A 12,178-nucleotide genomic window follows, 5' to 3' on the forward strand; every position below is an offset into this window, starting at 1 on the left:
TGATCTGGAGGTTCTCTCTTGTAACGTTAGACTTCTCTTTCTAGATTATGAGCACGGCTTGCTCTGAGTGAGTCCTCTGCTAATATGGAGATGGCCTTCAGCGCAGTTGTTGTGCTGCTTACGGATCCTATGCTATTGATCGGCAACTGGATGGAAGAACTATAGCCACAAGGGTCCTTGCTACGGGCGACAAAAGCGAAATCGGTTTGTAAGATTCACCTTTGCTGGCATCCTTTTCGGGCTTCAGTAGCTGGCCTATTTTCCAGACTTCGGGAACGATGTGTTTGGCAAGCGACAGGTTGTAAATTTAAGTGAGAAACTTGACTTCCGGCCGTCCCAGCTGTTGCAGTCTAAACACCGCCGATGCACGCAACAGAGTTTACTTCCTCCGCAACAGGTTTTGATTCACCTTACAAAAGGATTTTACTTCCCATCAGTGCAGTGTAGATTTCGACATTGACTCCAACTGTAGATTACTATTTCGTGAATTTTATTTTACAACGTTTTGGAAATGTTTGTTGTTTTGTAGGGATCTACAAATCGACTTTTTGAGCGGGGTTCTCTAGTGCAGGCAAGGAAACTTTTATAATTGGTCTGTTCCTTTACTTTTAAAAATGGTAATTGTTGCAAAAATGGTAAAAGTGGTGAAATGCTCTCATAGCATACAATTTATGCTTTTAAAAGTAAGGAAACACGTAAAGGAACACGACTAATACCAAAGAGCGCAGTCCGACTCTACTTTTAGCTCAATGATTGGGACTTCCTAGCATAATAAATCTTACATTGCTTTAAACGTACGTATTTAGATAAATAAAAGAATATCTACATGTGTAAAAATAAAAACACAAAATTCATCTCTATTGGATCGATGGAATGGGTTCAAATGCTAAGGAAAAGATCGGATCTATCACGACTTCCTTTGAATTGGTTCAAATGCTGATGAAACGATCGGATCTTTCACGACTTCCTTCGAATGGGTTCAAATGCTGATGAAAAGATCGGATCTTTCACGACTTCATTTGAACCAATGCAAAAGATCCAGTGAAATCATGGCATCTCATGGAACCACTTCCATAAAATTTTGCTGGGGAGAGAAATATTCATAAATTTTAATAGCAGATTGTGTACAAAAATGTGTAATAAAAATATTTTATTGAAGAAATGGATAAAAACATACATGTGCGATTTTTTAAATTTCTCTTTTTGTGTAACAATGTAGAATTTCTGCTGTTTTTACACATTTTCGTAGTGTTTTTTGGGCTTATAGGTACTTTACACGATATGTTTTTTACATATGGGTTGTCACTTTTTATATACAAAATGCATATGCAAAGTGACAACACATATGTAAAATAACATATCGTGTAAAGTACCCATTAGTTAGTAGAGATTTGTGGTGCGTTTCAACCAGTGCAGACCAAGAAGATCGAAGCCACAAATGCGAATGTATTCAAAACATTGGTAATTTATGACAGTGTGTTAGTAAGATTGTATGCACACAAAAAACTAGGAATTTGTCATGAAAAATCATATGATTCGGTAAGTAAGAGATAGTATGAGTTCGCTTTATAGACACAAGCGATAAAAAGAGACAACAAGAGACCATTTGGCGAAATTTTGACATTTTACATTACAAAAAAGGTTGCTTTGCTGTAGCAATTCGTCGATGCATCTACCTAAGTAATCGTACCATGCCAGCGACAAATGAATGTTCGGCATTGGTTTCAACCATGGTGGAATAAGAAGGTGTTACATCAAATCATTCCAAACGTCAATATTTGTTCACTATAATGCATCGCTGTGAATTGCTTGTTTACCTTTTGTATGTGATTTTATGCACAATAACACATTTTGACAACTAGTGTGAAAATCAGCTGTTTTCCCGTTGTACCTGTATAATTGCGCCATGGTTTTAACACAACCTGTCTGTAGCGATTTTTAGCTCTAAACAGTTGGCATCCCTGATTATCGCATATAGTGAACCCTGTCCTAACAAATAATTTTGGAGTTTGCTAGCGTTTTTTTTATAGACGCTGATTTCCTAACACAGAAACAGTGTTAACAAATTAAATAAAGTAAAAATGAGCGGATTTCACCCAAGAGATCTTATACGAGAAGTCAAATGTAGACCCGCTTTATACAACAGAGATTTGTTGGAGCATCCAAGGAGAGAACACAAACATCAGCTTTGGCTAGAAGTTGGTGAGAAGTTGACGCCACAAGAAGACTGGGAATCGTATACGGATGTTGAGAAGGACGCTAGAGGTAAGGTGCTAAAAGATAAACATTGAAATGTAAACACACATATTCACAGCCCCTTAACATTTCCAGTTGATGAAATCCAAGCAAAATGGAAACATTTGAGGGATCATTTTTACAGAGAAATCAAGTTGGTCAATTCCGGCGAAGCTCATAAGAAACGAAAATATGTTTACTTTGATGATATGGAATTTATGCGAGACTTTGTTGGTTACAAAATGCCACCAGGAAATAAAACCAAATCGAAATATAATGATACCTTGGATGGGGATAACTCTAGTTCTTATTATATGGATGACAACGATACTGATGATGTTATGGAGGAATTACTCAAAACCAATGATAATGCTGAAGATGATAACTCCGAAACACCCGAACCGCGTAGGAATCCAAGACGTTCTATAAAACCAACACCCAAAGTACAATCACAAAAGGTCACACCATCACCGCCAAAACTCAATAAATCTCACAAGGAAGTAATTAAGAATTTTGACGGCTTAAAGAAAAATGCCAATGGGCAAAACACGGGAGGCGCAACAAGTTCTGGTGGAAGTGGTGGTACAGCTGCTGTTCCATCTTTTCGTATACGTGATGGTGATATCTCATTTTGCCTATCATTAGTACCAACATTTAGAAAATTAAATGAAAGTGCGAAATTAAGGGCCAAAATAGAAACGTTGAAGATTTTACACAAATTTGTTGAACAGGCGGAGAAAAACAAAAATACTGCCGATACAGGTGCTTCCGCAAATCATAGTCACCAGGATGATGAACATGGTATGCAAGAGGATCATTTGGATGATTTAGATGAAACTATCAATGTGAAACATGAACAGAGTGATGATCCGCTGCATGGATCTAGTGGCAATACAAAAGCATGGTGGACATAAAATTAATGACAAGTGTTTGTATTAAGACAAAAAATGTTTTATTTTGACTATTATGTCTTGAAAACGTCAATAGGTTTGTACGTGTATAGAACTAAGTATTTTTATCTCTAGAATAAAGTTGAAACGAAAAATGTTCATAATAAAACTTAAAAACACTACATTGTATTTTTTGATCCACATTTTGTCAAGGTCCAATAAGAGGTCACTTTATCAATAATTGTGAACAACACAAAGTTTCCATAGACATTTATGGTAGTGGATTTTAACACTGTCCTTCCTAAAAGACCCTCAATTTACTGTACATTTAAAGCATTTAAGGGACAAGTTTTTTAATTTTTGAATCGTCTTTTTAGCACAAGCTTTACAAAAAAAACCTATGTTTTCAATAAGAGGAATCCGTTTACCCTCTACTGTGTTATTTCATAAGTGCTTTACATATCTATTCGCCAAAATTAACTAAAATACAGTTTTAAAAATATTACATCTGCAGTACTAGTATTGCTGTGTTCCAGAACATGCAAGAGTCCTTACTAAATAAGTAATTTTGTCCTTTATAAATTTCTCAAAAAACGCAAAAATAGTAGATCCAACTTCTCAACATAATACTAGTAGTACCTTTGTCTCAAGAACCCGTGAAGGGATATTGGAAATAGAATATAGGCGTTATATAGTCGAAATCGCATATAACGTACTATCGATTATACCGACGAAATCCAAAAGTCTAGAATTTCTGCCCTTTATAGCCCACACAAATAAATATCGCTTGTAACGACATCGTTTATAACGACATATCGGCGGTAATGTCGTCTCTTGGGTTTAGCTATCGGTTATAATGACGAAACATACGAAGAAAAACATTTTGCTCTAGTTTTTTATGAATTTTTCAAACTCAGTCGGGAATATGTACTCGTAAAAAAAAACAATATATGGGGGTTATCATGAACGGCAATTCCCCGTGAATTTTTTTCACTTTCTCCCTTAAGTTGCAACGGCAGAAAAACAAAACTCACGGGGAAATTTCATTCATGATAACCCCCTATGTAATGTTCGAAAATGGAGGTGAACAAATGAATTACGACCAGCAACCCAGTTCGGCTGAAGAATGTTTTTAATAGCGTTGTGTTATAGTACGTTTATATATAACCGGATTTAAAAAAAACCTACTGGATTTCAAAGGTCAATTCCTATAGGTATATGAAAAAATTTTGATTTAAAATAAACTTATCGTCGAAATCAAGGTATTTTTTGAACTTTCGAAGCCTATATATTTGTTCGTAAAGAATTGAAAGCTCTAGGTCCTGAAAGGCCGACTCATTATAGGTCTGTGCGATAACTCAAAAGTTTGTACAAATTTGTACAAACTTTTACAAAATGCTGTTCGATAACAAACTTGTTCAGTGAAAGAAAACTGGGAGGTGTTGCAAGAACTTGCAAATACTTTTTACTTGCGAAGTTATCGAACAGGCCTTATGTGTGTCTGGTTACTTGCAAGTTCTTGCTAGAAGAAATTTCTCCAGTAATATCATACAAGTTGCCTTTGAAGAAGAGAGGGTTAACAGACATCTTTCTGTAACAATTTGTAAAAATTGTTGCAAACTTTTGAGTAACCAGACAGACCTATTTACAACTTAAACAATCCACGCTCATATATGTACTTCCATTCACAAATCGTTGAACCATTGTGTCATTTAAAATAAAATGTGTGCAAGATTTTTGACTAAATGATTTAAATGATTGACAACACTACACTTACCTTAGAATATTTGTTCTTGTGCGGAATTCAAAGTTCTGGAAGTTCTGGCCAAGGATAATGTCATTAAATTTATTGTTATTGAAAATACACAAATTATCAATCACAATTGGTCTGTTCCAGTACTGCAAGAATCTACTAACTTCTACTATTTTTTCCGATAACATAAAAGGGAAAAATGTTATGGTAGTAAAAAATAGTAGCTTCTTGCAGGTTCTGGAACAAAGCAAATTTGAAATTGACTATTCTTCCAAGAAAACAAATTTTATTTATTTATTTATTTATTTAATTCATTTTGTAATACAAGCCATCAAGGCCAAAAACATTACAAAGTATAATTCAACTGAGTAAGATAATAAAATAAAAGAGTAAGATAATAAAATTAAACATCAAAGAATATAAGTAAATATGAGTAAATATGGTTCCCCAACCATAAAATTTGAGAAAGAATTTATTAATCAAATAATAAGTCCTAGTCAGCAGTAGTCATAAAAATCAAAGTGCCTAGCCCGGCTAGTTTGGCCACAAAAGAACTGGAGAAGTTTTAACTTAAAAAGATTGTTAGAATGAGAGAAAACCCGTAACTCTGACGGTAAACGATTCCAGCTTCGAGCTATTCGTACTAAAAATGATCTTCTAAATACGTTTTTCCAAATTCTTGGGATAGGAATTTGCGGGTTTCTGAACGAGCGACCAAAGCTAAAACCACTATATAAAGAGACTGGTTTAGCAGTCTTTATTATTTTATGGAATGAAATCAAATTCCTAAAATGCACATATCTATTGAACGTACATCCAAGAAATCTTATGACGTAACTTGACACATGATTTCTTCTAGGAATGTTGTAGACGAACCGGGTTATTGCATTTACTAGCCGCTTTACCCTATTCAGGTGGATACCCACAGTACCAGTAAAAACTTCAAATCCATAGTTAATGTGTGACATAAGTAAGGCATGGCCAATCTTATATTTTATATGGAAAGGTAAGTGCATGTTGCAACCATAAATCCTACGCAACGAAGATACAACTTTACCTGATAACGCATCAATGTGATGTTTGAAAGAAAGTTCACTGTCGATTATTATACCTAGACATTTGTGTCGGTCTAGAACCTGCACCCTGTCATGCTGTATAAAAATATCAAACTGTGGAATAACGCGATTTGATGCAGGAAACAAAATGGCTTTGCTCTTAGCAGAATTAATAGACAATGAGTTGCAGCTGGTCCAACTAACAACATTCCTCAGGCAGTCATTAATGTTGGTTTGACATACATCAGGTAAATCCGGACAACCACTAAAGAGCAGAAACATATCATCTGCGAACATAAAGGTATCACAATCATTAGAACTTGTGTGAATTGGCAAGTCATTTACATATAATATAAACAATAGGGGCCCCAAAACTGATCCTTGGGGAACTCCCGAGAAAATGGATACAAAATCCGATTGAAGTCCATTATAAGTCACATATTGAGTCCTTCCAGACAAGTAAGAATATATAAGTTTACAAGCAGTATAGCAAAACCCAAACTGTTGGTTCAACTTAGCAATCAATCGATTATAGTTAATTGAATTAAACGCTTTGGATAAGTCCAGAGAAATCAGCATGCTTAGTTTTCCAACATTGGCATTTTCCCGAATTTTGTCAGTAAGACTCAGTAGCAAATGTGTTGTGCTGTGCCCAGGTCTAAAAGCATATTGTGAATGACAAATCAAACTAGAACAGTGTTGAACTATTTGATTTCTCATAACGTGCTCAATAATTTTAGAGATAGCCGGAAGAATCGAAATCGGCCGAAAGTCATCAGGTCCACTTACGTTCTTGGTTTTTGGAATGGGAACAACCCGACCTATCTTCCAAGCCTGAGGAAAAGATGATGTCATTAGAATACCATTAACCAAATCTGTTATAACATTTGACAAATAAGGAAAAATTACTGAATAAAACTGTAATTATCGGCATTTTCAGTGTTGCAAAGAGCGTAAAAATTCATTTGGTGTAATAGCGTGTTTACAGACTTTATTTGCAAACTTAGTCCCAATTTACATTAGGCGAGTTTACTTGTGGCAATTTTTCTCGTTCCTTTTTAAACTTGCCTCTTGCGTTTATAAATGTCCCAATTTACATTAGGCGAGTTTACTTGCGGCAATTGTCAGTTTGTGGGTGAGAGAGGGTGTTGAGAGGCAAAGGGTTACCATATACCTCACCTCTCTCTCCATCAAACTGACAATTGCCGCAAGTAAACTCGCCTAATGTAAATTGGGACAAAGACAATTCTGTTCCGACAAGTTTTGTTTTCAAAACAATGAAAATAATCTCAAAAACAAAACATATAAAAGGAATTACCTGAAAATTTCCGGTACGAGCAATTTTTTTCCAAACTGAGACTTGCCGGAAGTAAACTTGCCTAATGTAGATTTGGACATAGAAATAGTGTTTACAACTCGAGTAAAACTAACCCAATGATTACACACATGGTGGAATAAGTTGTTACATCAAATCCATGGTGAAATAAGAAGGTGTTACATCAAATCCATGGCACAATTACCAGGCAGATGCATCAGCCAACAACAACAACAACAAAAACCATGGTGTAAATTCGCCTTGACAAAAACCAGTTCAGTACTGTGAAATGTCAAAAATGTTTTCCAAAAATAAAGCGATTCACATAATTTTTTCAACAAAATTTTGTTAGGCAGATATTAATAAACGCATTATTACAAAAATCCACCAAAAATTCACAATTTTCCGTTTAAATTTTTGTGCCATGATCAAATCATACCAAACGTCAAAATTGTTCACAATAACGCATTTGGTCTGTTCCTTTACTTTTGAAAGTGGTAAAACCGGCAAAAGTAGCAAAAGTTGCAATCTGCTTTCATATGAAATGTATGGTGTCTGAAGTAAAGGAACGCTTTTCGAGTAAAAAGTTGTAAAACTTGAAGATTCTTGCACGTAAAGGAACAGAGCTATTGCTGTGAATTGCTTGTTTACCTTTTGTATGTGATTTTATTCACAATAATGCATTTTGACAACTAGTCTGATAATCAACTGTTTTTGCCGTTGTACCTGTTTTATTGTGCCATGATTACACATGCAAGTAACTTGCAGACAGTTGCAGTTATTATGTCAGAAATGAAGCAGGAAAGCAAGGCAATCAGGCAAGGCAGCTTATGTACGCATACCTTTACATTGATTACTCACAAGGAAATTTTATCGGCAGTGAGGTTGATAGTTGGTGTGGCAGGGGATATGTTTGAGTGTATTGGTATTTTTCGAACTGCCACTTGCATGTGTAAACGGGGGTAAAGGCATTTTACCTGAAACGCATTTTAGACTTGCATTTTTGAATTTTATCACACTTATTTGACAGATATTGACAACTTAAAATATGTTTTATAAAACATTTTAGACCATGTTTATATTATAGCCTTTTGCAGGGTTAACCTTCTTAATGAAGATTTATTTGACGTACATATACGCAAAGAAATTGACATTTGAAACCAAGTGGGTTTGTTAAATCCGGTTATATATAAACGTACTATTAAATGTAAAAGCCACTTAACTAGGCGTTTACACCAGACATTTTGTCTTCAAATACAACTCTGATTTACTAACCCTGCGTTTACAACATGACAGGACAGTTGGCTTCATGTATTGATTGTCAAAATCCCAAAACTTGCCTGTGTGACGTAGTTGTCTGGACAACTACAAAAACAGTTTGAAAATTATGAATGAAAATCATCGATTTCTTTTTGTTTTCCGTTTACATATATTGTTTTTGTTCATGTTCCTTTTTTTCAACACATTTCAATAATTATCTCACATATTTTTTCAAAAAACAGTTGGCAACACTATGCAGTGGTAGAAGTGGAGAATATCGCCTCTTGATTGAAAGTTAAAAATTACAACTTTTAGTGCGAAAGTGTATTACTACTATGTAAATTCGGACAGAAGAAAACATCTTGCATCTGTGATTTATGAATGCCGACTAATTAAATGCACGGTTAATAATTAATTGCATCTATATTTTTGCATCGTGGTTGCGGTGATTTGTTGCTGTATTTTCTGGCTAAGTACCAAGCTGATAATTTTCATCTTAGCTTAAGCCGCTTGTTTACATTTTGAAGTCGATAGTTTCTTTGCTGCCATCTTATTGTTGATCACATTAGTCGCCGGCATTTTTATATTTTAACGCCGTTATCGCTGCAAACAATCTTTATTTTTGACGCCGTTAATGCAAAATAGCCGCCGTTGAACTTTGCTTTTAATCAGCTGACACATAAGTAAACAGCGATCGTGCCGCTCAAATTTTTATTTGGCTTTTAATATTTTTTCTTCAAAATGGGACATCCTTGCGGAGTTTGCAATTTGGAAACCTCAAGAAAAAGATGTTTACTATGCAGGACATGTGATTTATGGTTTCACGTTGATTGTGAGAACGTTTCCAAATCAGTTTTCAACGTTCTTGACCAAAATCGCAATCTCGCCTACACATGCGTCAAGTGTATGGCTAATCCTCCAGACAATTCCGATAAAGCGTTCAAGACTGAAGTTAGAAAACAATTTTCATCACTCAAAGAATCTTTTTCTACCTTTGCTAGTGATATCAAAAAAGAACAAGGAGAAATAAAACGAGGCTTTGAGACTGCTGTTGCGGAATTTCGTGCGGAGATTTCAACCAGTTTGCAAGAAATAAGAGATGAAGTACATTGTTGCCGTGAACTTGCTAAAGCAAATGATATTTCTGTTAAAAGTTCTCTTTTTGAGCTGGAACTTCAAAATCATATACTACAGCACAGACTTAACAGAAATGATGCAATCTTAACTGGTCTTCCTGATAATATTGAAAAGCTTAAAGATGTTGCCACATATTTGTGTGCATTTTTAAAAGTGGACATTGTTCCGGATGATATTCAAAATGTTCTTTATATACGAAGGCGCCGTTCAATTCTATTAAAATTTAAGGACATTGGGAAGAGAGATGAAGTTATGTCGGCTTATTTCAAGCATAAATCGCTAAAAGTGTCTGATATTATTGGTGGTTCAAATGGAGACAGAGCTTATCTAAACGACAACTATTCCAGCTTGGCCAACAAGTTATTTAAAACCTGTTCTAAGTTGAAGAAGGACAATAAAATATCTGGTTTCAGCATTATAAACAGAGAACAAATTGGAACTAAAATTGTCATGTTGGATGGTGATGTCAAGAAATTCAACTATAAGGAATTTATAGATGTCTTCAAAATTCATTCACAAATTGCAATGTAAAAGTATTTTCTTCTTTATATATTGATCTCATTCATGCTTTATTTTTTGCTGTAATATTTTCAATCAAGTGGTTTAATTAATGAATTGTAGTATTTCATATTGAAATGAAAATTTATTGGAATTATACAAGTAAAATGGTTTTAGATTTTTGGCTCCCCCACAATTATGAATATTGCATTAAAAGTCATGACCGATAATATGAATCTTGGCCCTATAGCCAGTGATAATAGTTTATTGAAGAATTTGACTAATTCTTTTGATAAAAATCTTAATATTGGACATATAAATGCCCAAAGTTTATGCCCGTCAAATTCTAGCGTTAAACTTGAAGAGTTTAAAAACACTTTTTATGATTCTGGGTTGGATATTATTGGCGTTTCGGAAACGTGGTTTAAGCCACATGTATTTTCAAGTGCTCTAATGGTTCCTAATTACAAATTGATTAGAAATGATCGTTTCAGCAGTGATCAACCTGGCATTCCTCATCGAGGTGGCGGTGTTTGCTTATATGTTTCTAATAATCTACGCTTCAGAGTTATTTTCCGTGGTATGCAGCATGGTGTATGTGAGTCGTTATTTGTTGAAGTCTTTGGCAATGGCATATCGTCTGTTATTGTTGGCGTGGTTTACTTGCCCAATGGTTCTATTGATGCTTTTGAAAGTGTGCATGCCGATATATTAGATAGTTATCCAAATATTGTTTTAATGGGGGATTTTAACTACAATTTGTTTAATCACATTAAATCTCTAAATCTCAGGTCTGTTGCGACTAGATGTGGTCTGCATCCCATACACAACTGTTTGCCTACACACATTCATTTACACAACAATAGTACGTCTTTATTGGACTATTTTTTGGTAAGCCAACCTAATTGTGTTGTTCACAAAGATCAGATTCAGTTTCCTTTTTTCTCTTCCCATCACAGTTTTATTTTTATTTCGATAGATTTTTCACCTGTTTTACGTGATGATTGGGTTGAAATTAAAGATTACAATCGTACTAGGCTTGAAGACATTTCAGATTATATTGATGACCTTGAGCTTCGATCTATATTTCATTCAAATGATGTGGATTTACAACTTTCCAAATTAAATAATGTTGTAAATGTCCTTCATGCTCATGTCCCAACAACTAGAGTAAGAAAAAATCGTAATGAAGACTCTTGGTTTAATTCTAACAGAATACGACAGGCTAGAAAGGAAAGAGATAAGGCATATGGTTTATACCTTCGTTTTCATACTGATGAATATTGGAGAATGTATTGTCGTTTGAGGAATAAAGCAAAGGCTATTGTCAGAAAAGTCCGCTCCGAATTTGGTTGTAAGCAATTTTCTAATCTTAATAATGCTCAAATGTGGAAAAAGATTCGTTCGATTGGCTGTATTGAACGTGAGAACAATGATCTCTTAGAAAGTGATGTTGATCAGATTGCAAACAAGTTCTTAAGCTACATGAACCCCAGAGATGATCGTGATTTTAATTTTGAAGCGTTTAGTGAATCGGATAATTCCTTCTCCTTTAAAACAATATCAAGTACTGAACTTGTTCTTGCCCTAAGCTCTATCAAATCGAACTCTGCAGGTTATGATGCGATTCCTACTAAATTTATTAAACTTATCTTTCCAATTATATCTCAATATCTATTACATTTGATCAATACGATACTAACTGTTTCCATATACCCATCTGCATGGAAATTAGGACGTGTTGTTCCAATACCTAAAGATGGTAGCCATGATATTGATAATATTAGACCCATTACAATACTTCCTGCAATGTCTAAAATTCTCGAAAATGTAATGAAAAATCAAATACTTGAACACATCAACAGATATTCTCTATTTAATCCCTCTCAGTTTGCGTTTCGTAACAATCATAACACCACCTCCGCATTGCTTGCTCTTACCGACTCTATCAGAAAAGATCTAAATGATAATGTATCTTGCGCTATGGTCTCACTGGATCTCACAAAAGCTTTTGATTGCATAAACCACCATATTA

At 34.8% G+C, this 12,178-nt stretch overlaps 1 protein-coding gene across 1 annotated transcript; it reads left to right on the top strand.

Annotated features, from left to right (window-relative positions):
• Positions 1-1,950: 1,950 nt before the first annotated feature.
• On the top strand, positions 1,951-3,302 carry LOC141396724 (uncharacterized). The gene is made up of 2 exons (XM_073972361.1): positions 1,951-2,265; positions 2,332-3,302. Exons 1-2 carry the CDS (start codon positions 2,082-2,084, stop codon positions 3,147-3,149), a joined length of 1,002 nt encoding a protein of 333 aa, XP_073828462.1. The 5' UTR covers positions 1,951-2,081; the 3' UTR covers positions 3,150-3,302.
• Positions 3,303-12,178: the final 8,876 nt, after the last annotated feature.

This window comes from Musca autumnalis, unplaced genomic scaffold (genome assembly GCF_047663935.1).
Source record: "Musca autumnalis isolate F117 unplaced genomic scaffold, ASM4766393v1 scaffold_3, whole genome shotgun sequence".
NCBI classification, from domain to species: Eukaryota; Metazoa; Arthropoda; class Insecta; order Diptera; family Muscidae; genus Musca; species Musca autumnalis.

Coding starts and splice junctions, on each gene's coding strand:
- LOC141396724 (XM_073972361.1), top strand. CDS start 2,082: ATGAGCGGATTTCACCCAAGAGATCTTATACGAGAAGTCAAATGTAGA. Junction 2,266..2,331: donor TGTTGAGAAGGACGCTAGAG/GTAAGGTGCTAA, acceptor TAACATTTCCAG/TTGATGAAATCCAAGCAAAA.